Consider the following 18,965-nt stretch of genomic DNA (forward strand, 5'->3'; position numbering starts at 1 on the left):
ACACAATCATTTTGGAATAAGCTGCGGATTTTTCTGTTATTTTTCTGATCAAAACACAGTTTCCCCACAGGAGTGTCAAGTGGATCATTCACATTTCTTACTTACGTTAAACATGTAAGTAATGCAAGCTGATAGTAAACGTGCAGTGGTGTTTTATTACAATAGTGATTAAAAAAAAAATGTCCAGCAGAGCGCGCTATGACCATAATCACGCGACGTATATTTCATGCGGCCATGACAGTGATGACGTATATTTCATGCGCCGGATATGTTTGTCCAAAGACTTCACTCAATGCTGATGTGTTACAAGAAGTGATATTGCAGCGTCTTTTCTGTGATTTTTTTTTTTGGCTACAACAAGACAAAGGAAGCGGAGGTGTCTTGTAAGTGTCACAGAAGACACTTTGGAAGCGACCTCTGACTGCCAATGGCGGTGAGATATCACACACATGTTTGCACTTTGACGCGTCACTGCAGACTTTCCTCATTTAGACCTGTCAATCAGCTAATATTTGAGTATTACTCTTCTTCTTTTTTTTTTTTTTAATACCTTTCCTTTTGGTAAACTTAGCCACATAATAAGAATATACTGCTCCAATGTAGAATTGTTTTAGTGAGCAAGGTTTATTAACATGACAGTAATAGACTGTTTTCACGCACAGGACGAGTAATAAAGCGTAATGGAAGTATATACCTTTAATATAGACTTGTAGCAAACGTCCATACCATAAGTATTCGGCATGATCGAATTCTATAAAAGCACAATGCAAATCCAGCAGATGGCCTTTTCTTCTTCTTCTCCTCCATGAATTCACTCAACATTTGCCAGCAGGAAGATACTTTCACAAGACGTGGTAACACTCTGTCATCAGGGATGGCCAATACGGTCTAAAATCTGTGTTACAATAGCTAGCACAATATATTATTTGCAGTGACGTGCGGTGAGGTTGATGGCTGGTGAGGCACTGACTTCATCACAGTCAGATTTACAAACATATGAACCCTAAAGAGTATCTTATTCACCATTTGATTGGCAGCAGTTAACGGGTTATGTTTAAAAGCTCATACCAGCATTCTTCCCTGCTGGGCATTCAGCATCAAGGGATGGAATTGGGGGTTAAATCACCAAAAATGATTCCCGGGCGCGGCGCTGCTGCTGCCCACTGCTCCCCTCACCTCCCAGGGGGTGATCAAGGGGATGGGTCAAATGCAGGGGACACATTTCACCACACCTCGTGTGTGTGTGACAATCATTGGTACTTTAACTTTACTTTAACTTTACACATACAAACTGTAGCACACAAAAAAGCACATTTAATAAAAAAAACGTTATGGTCTTACCTTTACTTATAAATGAAGTCCATGCGCAGCTCCTTTTGAACAAAAGCATCGATAACTTGTTCATAAAAGTCTTCCTTATATTTCTTCAGTTTTAAAAGTCTCTCTGTCTCGATGGAGATCTTCCTTTAATTATTACCTCCTGCTTCGATTGAAAGTCCAGTTTACAAAACTGTTTTATTTTAGATATGTAATCCTCCATGTTAAAAGTTCAGGCAAGAGAAGAAAATAAACGATCGCTGCTAACTGTTGCTGCTTGTTGTCACTTATTCTGCAGTCGAGTAGTCGCAAAAATGATCTCTGGGATCACTAGCGCCCTCTACCACCAGGAGGCGGGATTACTGCGAGCCTCAGCCAGTGCGTCTTTGCAGCCGATTTATGATTGCTCAGCACAAGAAATACGTTACACACATACAGTTGTTGACAAAATACACTGTACATTATATACCGCAGCTAACTAATCTATGGAAATGTATAATATAATTCATATAGCAATACGGTCTCACTGCACAGCAGGCCAGCAGTTAGCCGCGTCATTGCGCAATCCATGGCGAGGCTCAACTGGCTGGTGACTCACCGCAAGTCTCTTCTCAGTATTTGAACGGCAAATGTGAAAATTCAACGATTTTGAATAAAAATAATCTAAAACTGGTGAAGTTAAATGGAAAATAATTTTATAGTATAATCACTGGATACATATAACAATTTAATTAATTTTTTTTCTTTTTACATTTTTTTTTCCTTCCATGATGGCATGTGAGGCCCCGCCTCACCTGCCTCCCCCGACTGCACGTCACTGATTATTTGGTATGTAAATGATAATGTAATTATTAAACAACAGTTAACAAAGGCTTCTAATTTGGCTGCTGGCTAATGTGGTAACTTATTGTTTAATTTCCGGTTCTATTATATTGTCCAAATTATTATTAATCTACCGTATTTTTCGGACTATAAAGCGCACTTAAAATCCTTTCATTTTCTCAAATTTCAACAGTGCGTCTTATAACCCGGTGCGCCTAATGTACGGAATAATTTTGGTTGTGTTTACCGACTTCGAAGCTATTTTATTTGGTACATGGTGTAATAAGTGTGACCAGTAAATGGCAGTCACACATAAGAGGTACGTGTAGACTGCAATATGTCTTAAATAAACAACACCAATATTGTATATGTTCCATTGAAAATATAGAACATTACACACAGCGCTCAAAAATGTTTTAGTACGACTTTGGTAATCTATGAAGCTACACTGCTTGATGGATTGTACTGTGCTTCAACATACAAGTATTATTATGGTGTGTGTATAAGGTAAGACATTTTATTCTTTCCTTTTGGTAAACTTAGCCACATAATAAGAATAAACTGCTTCAATTTAGAATTATTTTAGTGAGCAAGGTTTATTAACATGACAGTATTAGACTGTTTTCACGCACAGGACGAGTAATAAAGCGTAATTGAAGTATATACCTTTAATATAGACTTATAGCAAACGTCCATACCATAAGTATTCGGCATGATCGAATTCTATAAAAGTACAATGCAAATCCAGCAGATGGCGTTTTCTTCTTCTTCTTCTCCATGAATTCACTCAACATTTGCCAGCAGGAAGATACTTTCACAAGACGTGGTAACACTCTGTCATCAGGGATGGCCAATACGGTCTAAAATCTGTGTTACAATAGATGGCACAATATATTATTTGGCATGTTAATGATAATGTAATTATTTAAAAAACAGTTAACAAAGGCTTCTAATTTGTCTGCGGGCGAATGCGGTAACTTATTGTTTAATTTCCGGTTCTTTTATATTGTCCAAATTATTATTAATCCACTGTATTTTTCGGACTATAAAGCGCACATGGAATCCTTTAATTTTCTGAAAACTCGACAGTGCGCCTTATAGCCCGATGCGCCTAATGCACGGAATAATTTTGGTTGTGCTTACCGACTTCGAAGCTATTTTATTTGGTACATGGTGTAATAAGTGTGACCAGTAGATGGCAGTCACACATAAGAGGTATGTGTAGACTGCAATATGACTCAAGTAAACAACATTAAAATTGTATATGTTCCATTGAAAATATAGAACATTACACACGGCGCTCAAAAATCTATGAAAATGTTTTAGTACGACTTTGGTAATCTATGAAGCTGCACTGCTTGATGGATTGTACTGTGCTTCAACATACACGTATTATTATGGTGTGTGTATAATGTAAGACATATTATTCTTTCCTTTTGGTAAACATAGCCACATAATAAGAATATACTGCTCCAATTTAGAATTGTTTTAGTGAGCAAGGTTTATTAACATGAAAGTATTAGACTGATTTCACGCACAGGACGAGTAATAAAGCGTAATTGAAGTATATACCTTAATATAGACTTATAGCAAACGTCCATACCATAAGCATTCGGCATGGTTGAATTCTATAAAACCACAATGCAAATCCAGCAGATGGCGTTTTCTTCTTCGTCTTCTTCTCCATGAATTCACTCAACATTTGCCAGCAGGAAGATACTTTCACAAGACGTAATGTTGAGTAACAGCACGTTTTGTAAGCATAATTGTACACTCTGTCATCAAGGATGGCCAATACGGTCTAAAATCTGTGTTACAATAGATAGCACAATATATTATTTGGTATGTAAATGATAATGTAATTATTTAACCACCGTTAACAAAGGCTTCTAATTTGGCTGCTGGCTAATGTGGTAACTTATTGTTTAATTTCCGGTTCTATTATATTGTCCATCCATCCATCCATCCATTTTCTACCGCTTATTCCCTTCGGGGTCGCGGGGGGGCGCTGGAGCCTATCTCAGCTACAATCGGGCGGAAGGCGGGGTACACCCTGGACAAGTCGCCACCTCATCGCAGGGCCAACACAGATAGACAGACAACATTCACACTCACATCCACACACTAGGGCCAATTTAGTGTTGCCAATCAACCTATCCCCAGGTGCATGTTTTTGGAGGTGGGAGGAAGCCGGAGTACCCGGAGGGAACCCACGCAGTCACGGGGAGAACATGCAAACTCCACACAGAAAGATCCCGAGCCTGGGATTGAACCCCAGACTACTCAGCACCTTCGTATTGTGAGGCAGACGCACTCCAAATTATTTATAATCTACCGTATTTTTCGGACTATAAAGCGCACTTAAAATCCTTTCATTTTCTCAAATTTCAACAGTGCGCCTTATAAGCCGGTGCGCCTAATGTACGGAATAATTTTGGTTGTGCTTACCGACTTCAAAGCTATTTTATTTGATACAAAATGTAATAAGTGTGACCAGTAGACGGCAGTCACACATAAGAGGTACGTGTAGACTGCAATATGATGCAGTCACACATAAGAGATACGTGTAGACTGCAATATGACTCAAGTGAACAACACCCAAATTGTATATGTTCCATTGAAAAAATAGAACATTACACACAGCGCTCAAAAATCGATCAAAATGTTTTAGTACGACTTTGGTAAGCTATGAAGCCACACCGCTTGATGGATTGTACTATTCTTCAACATGCAAGTATTATTATGGTGTGTGTATAATGTAAGACGTATTATCCTTTTCTTTTGGTAAACTTAGCCACATAAAAAGAAAATACTGCTCCAATTTAGAATTGTTTTAGTGAGCAAGGTTTATTAACATGACATTATTAGACTGTTTGCACGCACAGGACGAGTAATAAAGCGTAATTGAAGTATATACCTTAATATAGACTTGTAGCAAACGTCCATACCATAAGCATTCGGCATGATCGAATTCTATAAAAGCACAATGCAAATCCAGCAGATGGCGTTTTCTTCTTCTTCTTCCCCATGAATTCACTCAACATTTGCCAGCAGGAAGATACTTTCACAAGACGTGGTAACACTCTGTCATCAGGGATGACCAATACGGTCTAAAATCTGTGTTACAATAGATGGCACAATATATTATTTGGCATGTAAATGCTAATGTAATTATTTAAAAAACAGTTAACAAAGGCTTCTAATTTGGCTGCTGGCGAATGCGGTAACTTATTGTTTAATTTCCGGTTCTATTATTATTAATCTACCGTATTTTTCTGACCATAAGGCGCACTTAAAATCCTTTCATTTTCTCAAATTACGACAGTGCGCCTTATAACCCGGTGCGCCTAATGTGCGGAATCATTTTGGTAGTGCTTACCGACTTCGAAGCTATTTTATTTGGTACATGGTGTACTGATAAGTGTGACCAGTAGATGGCAGTCACACATAAGAGATACGTGTAGACTGCAATATGATGCAGTCACACATCAGAGATATGTGTAGACTGCAATATGACTCAAGTAAATAGCACCAAAATTGTATATGTTCCATTGAAAATATAGAACATTACACACGGCGCTCAAAAATCGATCAAAAAGTTTTAGTACGACTTTGGTAAGCTATGAAGCCACACTGCTTGATGGATTGTTCTGTGCGTCAACATACAAGTATTATTATGGTGTGTGTATAAGGTAAGACATATTATCTGGCGTTTTGTTTCGCAATATTATGCAAAAGCAACTTTTCTTACCTTCTGGTACCTGCTGATGTGTATTTGGGATCTGCATATGTCCTGAAAATTTGCGCGCATCCACCTTTGTAGTCCGTGGTGACGCCGTAGTCGATAAGCTTCTTCTTTTTCGCTATCTTCTTGTTATGGGACAATCATCCTCCGCTGTTGCCATTTCTAATATAAAGTAATGTAAATTTCTTACTTATGTCAGTAAAGTCGCCATGAAAGCGCTAAAACAAACCGGTGTAGTGAGTTTACATTATTAATATAACCCAAGGAACTTTAGTTATTAGAGAGTTCCGGTCGGATGGTTTTTGACGGACACATTTTTGGCGTTATTGCACTAGTGAGCCACGGACGAGGAGATGCTGCTCCGTTATTGATTGAAGTAAAGTCTGAATGTCATTAAAACAGTTAGCTCCATCTTTTGACACTTCTTCCACTCCCGTCATTGCACGCTACACCGCTACAATAAAGATGACGGAGAAAAGACGCTGCCGAAGGTGAGCCACATAAATGAGACCGCCCACAAAACGGCGCATCCTGAAGAGACTGTCAGAAAGCGGCTTGAAGATGATCTGTAAAACATCATCTATGCAACATTTTGACCAAAGAACCACCATTACATGTTATGTAGACCTCAAGGAAGTGTTTTAAAAATAGAAAAAAAAATCATAATATGACCCCTTTAATGCGGTCTATAATCCGGTGCGCCTTTTGTATGAAAATAGACCTGACTAGACCAGCTCATCAGCAGTGCGCTTTATAATCTGGTGCAACCTATGGTCTGGAAGATACGGTACTTGATAGATTGCTGTCAATATCTGGTTACTTTCTGTTGATGTTTCTATCATCTTTTATTGTTTGGATACTTTATATTACTATATAATACTACAAATTTGGGTATCGATTCAATACCAAGTAGTTATAGGAGCAGTATCTGTCACACCAATACGGATACTTAAAATTGTCAAGATCATTGAATGATACATTTTTTTATCGCAATTATAATCCGAAACAAGAGGGCACTGTAAAAATATGAATACATGATTTCCTACTATCCACCCTTCCATCCATCCTTGTCCCTTATTGGCCCTGATTTAATTTAGTCAGCCCCTTGCGACTCCGAGGGGGACAAGCGGTAGAAAATGAACAGTGAGACCATTTTATTCATATATTATTCAACATTTGAAAAAAAATACTTAATTTCAGCTGAAATAATACCACACAGTAAGGTTAGTGTTAAATGTGTTAGTGTCTTGCCCAAGACACAACAGCTGTGATTAGGATGGCAGAAGCTGGAATCGAACCTGGAACCCTCAAGTTGCTGGCACAGCTGCTCTACCATTCATTTTTAATAACGTTCGTTTTTTCCAAATAAAATATATATAATTAAAATCTTTCTTATTTGAAAAAAAACAACCTTCTTGAAGTATGCATTTGTGCGTATTGACCGGAGTAAGTGCAGCTTCTCTCAAATGCACCTTCAGCGGTAAAAAATACAAAGTTTAAAAATGGTGTCAAGATGCACTGCACGATTTCTTCTGAAAATTCCCATGAAAAGTGCTACATGTCTCCTGCATGTTTGAAAACATAGCAAAACGCCTCAGGTAGGCAGAGCATGACAACATGAATGTGCAGTAAATGAGACTATCTCCATGGTGATGCCCCATATATTACACGCAGAATCCTCATTTAAATAAGGCGGTCTGCACCACTTTACAATTGCACACACAGTCTTAGTAACTCACATGCAACACGCCCACTAATAGTTCACACTATTTTATAGATTAGTTTAGTGCGTAATATTTGGATCTTAGTGTGATCTTAAGTATCAGTATTGGTGTGACAGATACTGCTCCTGTAACTACTTGGTATTGGATCGATTTGCAAATTTGTAGTATCCCCAAAAGTAATATAAAGTCCATCCATCCATTGATTGATTGATTGATTGAAACTTTTATTAGTAGATTGCACAGTACAGTACATATTCCGTACAATTGACCACTAAATGGTAACACCCGAATAAGTTTTTCAACTTGTTTAAGTCGGGGTCCACGTTGCTACCGCTTGTCCCTCATTGGCTCTGATTTAATTTACCGGTAGTCAGCCCCCTGCGACTTCGAGAGGGACAGGCAGTAGAAAATTGATTGGATGTGTCCAGAGATGTAATTCCTGAGTTTTTAAACAAAAACAAGAATGAAAAGATTTGCGGTCTGACGGCGCTAACAAAATAAAGGTTTCAAAAAAGTACCTTGCACAAGCATAATGTACTTAAGTTACTTATTGATACATTTATAAAATGATTATGCATTGATCTAAAATACTGGGCCAAATTTTCCCTAAGATGTATTGCCCCAATAAATGTGAATCTTTTTGCATTTAATCAACATTTTATGATATTTTATTTTACACAAAAAGCACACTCTATGGTGGTAAAATAATTGTAAAAGGTAAAAAAAAAAAAAAAAAATTTAAACAATTACAACGGAAAAACTAAATGTTATGGTATTTCTATATTACTATTGTTATCTAAATGTATTTTTATAGCTATTATTCTTATTTTACTTGTAGTGGCCCCCCGCAACCCCGAAGGGAATACGCGGTAGAAAATGGATGGATGGATGGGTTTATTAGTTACTAATCTATGTCCAGAATGTATTCAAACTATATTTAAAGTTAAGTTTTGGTGGTACAAAAAATACTCATATTTTCAAATTAATGAATAATCGTGTAATTAATCGTGATTACAGTATCAATCAAAAATAATCGTGATTATTAATGTTGCCGTAATCGTCCAGTCCTAGTAGACAGGCTGTTAACACATTGCTGTTTTATGATATTCAGGGGGCAGTGAGGGAATCTATATGTACACTGACTTCTCTAAAAATATCCCACTACACATAGACATATTATTTAGTCAACATATTTCAAATTACAAACCTCACTCCAAGTTTTTTGTCCTCTCCTTGCAGCCCAAAGGTAAAGTTGGCACCAAAGGAAAGAAGCAGATTTTCGAGGAGAACGAGGCGACCCTAAAGTTCTACACAAGAGTTATCCTCGGTGCTAATGTAAGAATGCACCTTTCATCCACTTGTCATTTAAATGAAATATATAAATGTCAAGAAAAATGCTTAGCGGAAGACTTTAACTTACAAACTGTTAACAATGGATGTTTAACTCTTCCCAGGCCATATATGCCGTTGTAAACTTTTTGATCTTCTACAATTCATCTTCTTTTTGGACATGGGTTAGTATTACCTAATAAAAATGTTTGGATTTGAAGCCATAATGACTTAATATACAAATATTTCATAACTCAGGTGTTCTGTCTTCCCACATGCAGCTCTTATTAGCATTAGTGCTAGCAGTTTATGTGGGGAGTTACCGCTCCATGTCCGCCATGGCCAAACCAGTGTTTGCTGACGATGGAAGCCTGCTGGACGGAGGAATAGATTTAAACATGGAGCAAGGAATGGCAGAGTAAGTCATGACACTTCCATTAATCATGAATGCAGCTCACATGAATCAAAGCTTCTTTTTAATATGTTGTGTATGCACGCACAGTATAACAATATTTGAGGTTAGGTAATTACAGCCTTGAATAGGTCAATAATTCATAACATTGATTTGGATACAGTCGACAAGCAGACAAAAAATATTATTCTTACAGTGCCTACTTAGCTAGAATGAGCGATAAAGCAGACAGGACTTGGTTGAGTTTATTGACTTCACTCAGGTATTTTATAGATATCTGCCATGTTATATATAACGGCCCAATATCATTTAATTGCATTTGTGCGGTTCAATGGCAGTGTAACTCATTTACGCTCATCAAAGCTCTTAACATTATCTTCATTGTTTTATGGTGCCATCTGGTGGGTAAAGGGAGCATTGAGACAATATTTTCTTGGTTTTCAATCGTAAAGAATGAGATTAATTTGGGTGTCATGGAAAAAGCATACAATGGTATCAGGACTACAGTCTTAAGAAATAACAGTTTTAATGGGAGGGTCAATGGGGCCAAAATAGTTTTCAAGAGATAGTGTGTATACTTAATTTTTATTTACTATTCTAACAATGTTGGAATCAAAAACACAATGCAATTTTCTATATAAAATAGATTCCGACTGCTAACTTCCAAACTGAACAATCATATCACAAATGGAACACATGGGGTGCACAAGGCTTGAATGACCCATAGAGTTCTCATGACAATTATTAACTGCCACGTTCGCTTAATCTCGTTTTTGCGCCTAAAAATGAATCTGGGAGTAATAATATATCAATTAGTTTTTGAGTGATGTAGATAACTAACTGTACTTAGAATGCCCCCTTTCCATCGCCAGACTCAATATGCCACCCCGCCTTGGTGTGATGTCAACTACAGAACTGGAGCCCATTTCCCCACATAGTGTATCTAAAGGCATGTAAAACTATTATTTTCATCATGTTTTGCTGACATCAAATCTGATATGGTTAACATTATGAGGAAATATAAAATAATCACCATTTCCGAACTTCCCTGCTCTTCCATATTCTTTTCAAAAAAGACCAAAAAAAAAGACCACTCAAGAATGATGAGGAAAACATCAGTAGAAGAGGACGCACAATAGAATACTCGCAGCTCACCCTCTTTTTTTACTTGTTTTAGATCGTCGACTCTGCTCTTTCTTTTTTTTACAGGTTCTGATTCAGTCTTTATCTCCTCGAGGGTGCTCCTGATTTTAAGGATCGCTTGCATCTTTATATTGTTTTTCATGCAAACTCCAACCAAAACCCTTCTGCTTCGCTGCAAATTACACTCATGCTTGGTCCGTCCCACTTTGCGTGAGTCAATTTGACTGGAGAGGTCCACACTTTCTTATTAGACTTAGACTTAGACTAAGACTTCCTTTTTATTGTCATTCAAATTTGAACTTTACAGCACAGATAAGAACGAAATTTCGTTACATAAGCTCATGGTAGTGCAGGATAAAAAAGCAATAAGGTGCATATATAAATAAATAAATATATTTATAATATATATATAAAATAAATAAATATATATAAATAAATAGATTACTGTACAGATAAATATATTGCACTTTTTTTTTTTACATGCGTCCACGTTTATGGATGTATGTTATATTGTCTTTTTTATTCCAGCGAGTTAATCCATTTTGGGGGGAGTTGAGGGGATAATTTAATTATGATGCATTCAAGAGTCTTACGGCCTGAGGGAAGAAGCTGTTACAGAACCTGTAGGTTCTGCTTCGGAGGCTGCGGAACCTCTTTCTAGAGTCCAATCATATGGAAATAAATGCAGGCTGGCCCCTTCTTTAGTTGAATTGCTACAACCTGCGACAATGCATCTTGCTGACATATTTGATAATCCTTAAAAAAATATATGCGAAAGCGTTATTCGGGATGAAGATGCTACCAAAATACATACATACACAATATGAAATTATAGGTGACGTCACCACCAACATTTTGTAGCTAAAAATGGGCGTTCTAAAATATGCTGACACTTGTTCAGCACTGGGTCTATTTTAGGGGTAATTTTATTTGTAGACATACTTTTTAGGTCCAGAACTATGAAATAAGTGCAAACGTTGTCAGTGCCCTTTAACTACTGTTTATCTTGTCTCGGTTTTGCGTCCCTTTTTTCAGTTCAACCTCACTTGAGATCGTACACTTATTTTTTCATTTTGTTATAGTGTATTAACTCTTTGGGCCTATAATCACCTCAACACTTAAAATCTGAGTAGGAAAAGTTTTGATGGTTGTTTTGTGTAGAAACATGTAAGGATGAACTCTTTCAAGAAATTAGAAAGAAAATATAAAATTTAGACGCTTATGTACACATTTGTCAAATCGCAAAGACAAATGTAGTGGATAACTTCAAACCCAGGCAAGGCCTCCGACAGCTATAATCTACTATGTACGCAACAAATTGTATATTATTTTTGACCACCCTTTAAAAACATGATGAATAACAACAACAACAACATTGAACTCTGAGCCTGGTGAGGAATTTCAAAGGCATTGTGCCATGAATCGTTTGTCCACTAGATGGCAGTGTTTGCTTACCTTACTTCAATCTACGCCAGCAACAGAGGCCTGTATTGTTTTAAATGATTGGTTGAAGGCGAGTTTTTTTTCACCAATAGGAAGGTCTTGTCATAGTTAATTAGCGACCTCACATTAGCGGTGCCAAAAACTTTTACCAATCCACTTCAACTTCAAAACAGCGTAAGTTCATTCCAGACACTTAATAATTATTGTTCTCTGTTTGATTCATTTATAATTAATGATAAATGAGTTATACTTGTATAGCGCTTTTCTACCTTCAAGGTACTCAAAGCGCTTTGACAGTATCACCACATTCACCCATTCACACACTGATGGTGGGAGCTGCCATGCAAGGCGCTAAGCAGCAGCCATCAGGAGCAAGGGGTGAAGTGTCTTGCCCAAGGACACAACGGACGTGACTAGGATGGTAGAAGGTGGGGATTAGACCCCAGTAACCAGCAACACTCCGATTGCTGGCACGGCCACTCTACCAACTTCGCCACGCCGTCCCCATTTCTCTTGATCAAACATTTTCTAACATTCCACACTACTAAATAATACAAGTATTTATGATTCCTGCTGACATTTGATCAGGTCAGTATCGGTATTGTATCGGAAGTGACACACACTCAATGCTCATTGATGGCATTTACACAAGGCTTACTAGTTTCCATCTATCATTGTTAGCTGCAGCTGGGATAGGCTCCAGCAACCCCCGCGACCCCGAGAGGGACAAGCGGTAGAGGATGGTTAATTTAGTTTTAGTCATAATCTTGACCAAAATGTATTTTAGTAGTAGTCATATTTTAGTCATCTAAATGGATTTATTTTCGTTTAGTATTAGTCGACTAAATTCCTCAAAATTGTATTCGACTAAATTATAAAGTATAAAGAATATTTGAAGTTGTCTTGAAACCACGTTTATTAAAGTAATTGCAGAGCCTCTCAAAAACTAATTTCACAACAAGACCTGCACTCCATGAATATATTGGGGCGGCGTGGTTTGAATGGTAGCGCGGATGAACCAGCAACTTGAGGGTTCCGGGTTCGATTCCAGCTTCTGCCATCCTAATCACGGCTCTTGTGTCTTGGGCAAGACACTTCTCCACCTGGCTCCCAGTGGCTCCTACACAGGTGTATTAATGTGCAGGACTCCGTTGAAAAAGCGATTCTTAATCTGAACGGGACTTTCCTACGTAAATAAAGGTGAAGAAAAGTAAAATATTAGTAAGTACATTTCACACTAACCTTACTGTGTGGTATTATTTCAGCTGAAATTAAGTTTTTTTTTTTTTCAAATGTTGAATAATATATGAATAAAATAGTCTTATGGTTCATTGTCTCATTGTTTTAGTTAGAGATGTCCGATAATATCGGACTGCCGATATTATCGCCCGATAAATGCTTTTAAATGTAATATCGGAAATTATCGGTATCGGTTTTAAAAAAAAAAGTCAAATTTATGACTTTTTAAAACGCCGCTATGTACACGACGTAGGGAGAAGTACACAGCGCCAATAAACCCTAAAGGCACAAGTGAATGCCATGCATACTTGGTCAACAGCCATACAGGTCACACTGAGGGTGGCCGTATTAACAACTTTAACACTGTTACAAATATGCGCCACACTGTGAACCCACACCAAACAAGAATGACAAAACACATTTCGGGAGAACATCCGCACCGTAACACAACATAAACACAACAGAACAAATACCCAGAACCCCTTGCAGCACTAACTCTTCCCTGCTCCCCCCTACCCCTGCCCTCCCCCAACCCCGCCTACCTCAACCTCCTCATGTCCCAAATTCCAAGCTGCTGTTTTGAGGCATGTTAAAAAAAATAATGCACTTTGTGACTTCAATAATAAATATGGCAGTGCCATGTTGGCATTTTTTTCCATAACTTGAGTTGATTTATTTTAGAAAACCTTGTTACATTGTTTAATGCATCCAGCGGGGCATCACAACAAAATTAGGCATAATAATGTGTTAATTCCACGACTGTATATATCGGTATCGGTTGATATCGGAATCTGTAATTAAGAGTTGGACAATATCGGCAAAAAAGCCATTATCGGACATCTCTAGTTTTAGTCAATGTGCAGTTGTTTTGATTCGTTATCGTACTATTCTAGTCAGAGGGAAAATATTCAGTCAACAAAATTAACACTGAGCAGAAAATGGATGGATGGATGGATGGACGATACATTATTTGGTACCCAAACGATGATAAATGAATGATGATTGGGGCGGTATAGCTCGGTTGGTACAGCGGCCGTGCCAGCAACTTGAGGGTTGCAGGTTCGTTCCCCGCTTCCGCCATCCTAGTCACTGCCGTTGTGTCCTTGGGCAAGACACGTTACCCACCTGCTCCCAGTGCCACCCACACTGGTTTAAATGTAACTTAGATATTGGGTTTCACAATGTAAAGCGCTTTGAGTCACTTGAGAAAAAGCGCTATATAAATGTAATTCATTTCACTAAAACTATTTTAAAACCAGTTATAAAGGCTTCTGATGTAGCTGCTTACGTATGAGGTAACATATTGTGTCATTTCTCATTGTATTATTTTATTAAACTATTATTAATCTACATGCTAGTTTACTGTTAATATCTGGTTACTATCTGTTGTAACATGGTCCTATCTAAAATAAAATAAAAACATCAGGGTTTCCCCTTTATGCATCTCATCGTGGTGCAGCGCCACAGCTAAATTGAAGCCGCCACACATTAAAAATGATGATTTGTTTGACGTGGAAACAAATTAAGTAATATATTGTATGAATGGATAAATAGCACTATTGACTAGATTCACAGAAAATGTGGCTGCTGAAAACCTTTTGATCAACCATAAGCTAGACGCACGGGAGAGTCTGGAGACTCCGCGGTAAGATGAGGCGCCGGCTGCTTGCCGCACCTTTGCACGGCAGCTGGCGGTGATGGGGCGGCGGCTCTCCAATTTTCTAATTTCCTCAATTCTCAGGGCATTTAATCATTCCCAACTTGACTGTTTTTTTTTTTTTGTCTTAGAAGACGTTTCGCCTCTCATCCAAGTAGGCTTCCTGAACTGATGAACTAACATCCTGTGGTTTATTCTGTACAGTCACATCAACATCATCTACAACAAAACTTTCATTAATCACACATGAAGTTAGAAGGGGATACATATTATTTCAGCATACTTATGTGTGCCAGAAAATGCGTCCCCAGTTATAAGTACTACACAAAATGTACATATTATTTGGGTAGAAATGTCACAGGTTTCATTACCAACAACATATTGTGATCAAGGCATTAACGTGACAATCCGAATTTTGTATACTATCACTAATAATCAGCGTAAGTACGTAGTGTCCAAAAGTGTTGACATAGGGCACATAACTTCGCCCCCTCTGAAATCATGCACCCTCTCACAGTAGGGGATACAAATAATTGCTATGGCAACATCTAGTGGACACGTTTAGAACAGCTTTTTTTTTTTTATTCCAAAATTCCAGCTCAATTTTGTACTTTGCAAACCTATTTCACGGGCAATACTTTTGACACCCCTGCAGTAGACGTTGACACCGCGGCACCTGCAGTGAGCGAACTCGTTCAAAAGACGGCACCATAATACAAACAATAACACACCTTTTCACTGTCTTTGCTTGCGTTTTTTAAATATTTTTGTTTACTTGTTGCAATATGGCCGTCAATGAAGAAAAATCCATATTTAAGCCGCATTGTTTAATCAGCTGCAGGGTTCAAAGTGTAGGAAAATAAAGTAGCGGTTTATAGTCCTTAATTTACAGCAAATCACAACCATTCGCACGAGGGCTGGGCGATATATCGATATATCGCGGGTTTGCCTCTGTGTGATATAGAAAATGACTATATCGTGATATTTGAGTATATGTTCTCACACAGTTGCTTTTAGCTGCGGGCATTACACTACAGGCTTTTCTCACTCATTCTTGTCTCTCCTTCTCACAGAGACATAAAATAAGCGCACCTTCTTACATACTGTCGCGCGTGCAACAGGTAGCAGCATGGGAAACGTTAGCTGTGGTAATAGCTGAGTGGTAGTAATACGAGAGAGAGAGAGAAGGTGCGAATCTGGTAACAAATGAAGGAAGAATTAATTCCCAAGAAAAACAGCATGTCTGGCGGTGGTTTGGCTTCAAGCGGGAAGATGTTAAACAGACAACCGTAAAATGTCAAGTATGCGGCAAAAGCACCACTGCTAATGTGTAGCATCATTTGAAAAGTCACCCGCTAGAGAATAAAGAGTGCTTGAAACTCCGCATGTCAACGTCTCCGTTCGGTGCCACACCAACGAAATGCCGAAGCAACAATTTCCAGATAAACACCGTATGAAGCAAATAGTCAACAACAGAAGGAGATAACGTCCGCAGTAACCTACCACATAGCGAAGGACATACACTATTTCATTTCCTATTATGCAGCTATTTTTTTTTTGACAGTGACATCATGCACAAAAGTGCACTTTATTTGTTTTAAAATATTGTAGTGGCGTTCTGTACAAAAAGTGCACTTTAATTTAGTGTTGTTTTGATATGTCAACTTAGTGACATCATGCACAAAAGTGCACTTATAGCTTGTTTTAAAATGTCTTTGACAATCTTGCACTTCCTGTTTTGGAAATGACATGAATGTTTGTGCCACTGCTTAATAACTGTTTCATAAATACACTTTTGGTCAATTGACTGAGTTGTGATTTCCCTCTCTGCATGAAAGTTTAAAATGAGCATATATTAATGCAGTATGAACAAGAAAGTTTTAATGTAGACACATAGAATCATCATACTGCTGTGATTATAAGTGTTAATTCAAGGCTAAGGCAAAATATTGAGATATATATCGTGTATCGTGACATGGCCTAAAAATATTGAGATATTAATAAAAGGCCATATCGCCCAGCCCTAATTCGCACTCAAATTTATTTTCTGTCCGTCAGGCACCTGAAGGATGTTATTCTTCTCACAGCCATCGTCCAAGTGCTCAGCTCCATCTCTTCTTATTTTTGGTATCTCTGGCTGCTGGTAAGAGAGCCCTACAGAATGTGCTCCAGTGTTTTGGTGTATTCTCTTTAAAAAAACAAAAAAAACAAAACAACCTTGTCTTGTGTTTGCACGTCAGGCCCCATTTCGCGCGCTTCACCTGCTCTGGGTGAACTTCCTGGGCCCCTGGTTCTCGGCAGAGAGCCCGTCGGCACCGGAGGAGGTGAACGAGAAGAAGCAGAGAAGACAAGAGCGTCGACAGATGAAGAGATTCTGACGGTGCAGAGCAGACGCAGCAGTATTTTTATACACACCATCCAGTTACTAGGCAATACGTTATTGCAAAGAAGACATTTTGTTATCGGATTAACACAATCATGATTGTTTCTTCCAGAATTCTATCAAATTAGGATTTAAGACAAATTTGACCTCAGGTAACGGTGTCCCATTTCACTTAAGTGCTGCACTAAGACATCCATCCAATATTGATCACACTGATTGAAAAGTCATATTATGCTGCATCCTTTTTTAATTAAACATATTGTCATTATAGATTATTCTATTCTTCTGTGTTTCCCATATATTCATTCATTTAGATTTTACACTACCTGTTTTGCCCTCTCAAACACATTTCAATGGGTTAACACACCAAATAGCACCTGGGGCCGCATGTGTTAAACGTGTGTACGCACTTTTGTGTTAGGAGGTCTATTAATTTATCGAGGCGTTCATTTTGCGGCTAACAATGTTTTGTCCTTTGACTCCAGCACCAGCTCCTCTCTTGTTGCTCGAAACACGAGAAAGAAGCACCTCTGCTAAGCGTTAAGGGCAGATTTCAGGCACATGGCTAATTTCACTAAGAATTACGTGGCCAGCCAATCAAACATCTGCGATCAATTCCACATTGCTTGGATTAGCACACTTTAATTCATCTAAATGTTTTCTTGTCACGTAACATACAGTACAGGCCAAAAGTTTGGACACACCTTCTCCTCATTCAATGTGTTTTCTTTATTTTCATGACTATTGTAGATTGTCACTGAAGGCATCAAACCTATGAATGAACACATGAGTTATGTACTTGACAAAAAAAGGTGAAATAACTAAAAACATGTTTTATATTCTATTTTTTTCCAAAATAGCCACCCTTTGCTCTGATTACTGCTTTGCACACTCTTGGCATTCTCTCGATGAGCTTCAAGCACACCTGTGAAGTGAAAACCATTTCAGGTGACTACCTCTTGAATCTCATCGAGAGAATGCCAAGAGTGTGCGAAAAAGTAAGAGCATCCATCCATTTTCTACCGCTTGTCCCGTTCGGGGTAGCAGGGGTGCTGGAGCCTATCTCGGCAAAGGGTGGCTATTTTGAAGAAACTAGAATATAAAACATGTTTTCAGTTATTTCTAGAGATGTCCGATATTATCGGCTGATAAATGCTTTAAAATGTGATATCGGAAATTATCGGTATCGGTTTCAAAAAGTAAAATTTATGACTTTTTAAAACGCTGCTGTGTACACAGACGTAGGGAGAAGTACAGAGCGCCAATAAACCTTAAAGGCACTGCCTTTACGTGCCGGCCCAATCACATAATACACACACAAGTGAATGCAAGGCATACTTGGTCAACAGCCATACAGGTCACACTGAGGGTTAGGGTTGTCATATAAACAACTTTAACACTGTTACAAATATGCGCCACACTGTGAACCCACACCAAACAAGAATGACAAACACATTTCGGGAGAACATCCGCACCGTAACACAACATAAACACAACAGAACAAATACCCAGAACCCCTTGCAGCACTAACTCTTCCGGGACGCTACAATATACACCCTCCGCCACCCCCTACCCACCCTAAAACCCCTTCCCCAACCCCGCCTGCCTCAACCTCCTCATGCTCTCTCAGGGAGAGCATGTCCCAAATTCCAAGCTGCTGTTTTGAGCCATATTAAAAAAAATAATGCACTTTGTGACTTCAATAATAAATATGGCAGTACCATGTTGGCATTTTTTTCCATAACTTGAGT

General features: G+C 38.3%; 1 protein-coding gene across 1 annotated transcript; it reads left to right on the forward strand.

Moving 5' to 3' along the window:
• The first annotated feature begins 229 nt into the window (after positions 1-229).
• LOC133616220 (transmembrane protein 208-like) lies at positions 230-18,069 on the forward strand. Its single transcript, XM_061975387.2, has 6 exons — positions 230-433; positions 8,848-8,943; positions 9,063-9,122; positions 9,219-9,355; positions 16,890-16,974; positions 17,072-18,069. Exons 1-6 carry the CDS (start codon positions 428-430, stop codon positions 17,207-17,209), a joined length of 522 nt encoding a protein of 173 aa, XP_061831371.1. The 5' UTR covers positions 230-427; the 3' UTR covers positions 17,210-18,069.
• The last annotated feature ends 896 nt before the right edge of the window (positions 18,070-18,965 follow it).

The sequence above is a fragment of the Nerophis lumbriciformis genome, linkage group LG15 (assembly GCF_033978685.3).
Source record: "Nerophis lumbriciformis linkage group LG15, RoL_Nlum_v2.1, whole genome shotgun sequence".
NCBI classification, from domain to species: domain Eukaryota; kingdom Metazoa; phylum Chordata; class Actinopteri; order Syngnathiformes; family Syngnathidae; genus Nerophis; species Nerophis lumbriciformis.

What these genes read in the sequence shown, in the direction of transcription:
- LOC133616220 (XM_061975387.2), top strand. An exon ending in GAGTTATCCTCGGTGCTAAT is followed by an intron (nt 8,944 to 9,062) that starts GTAAGAATGCAC and finishes AACTCTTCCCAG; the next exon opens with GCCATATATGCCGTTGTAAA. An exon ending in CATCTTCTTTTTGGACATGG is followed by an intron (nt 9,123 to 9,218) that starts GTTAGTATTACC and finishes TCCCACATGCAG; the next exon opens with CTCTTATTAGCATTAGTGCT.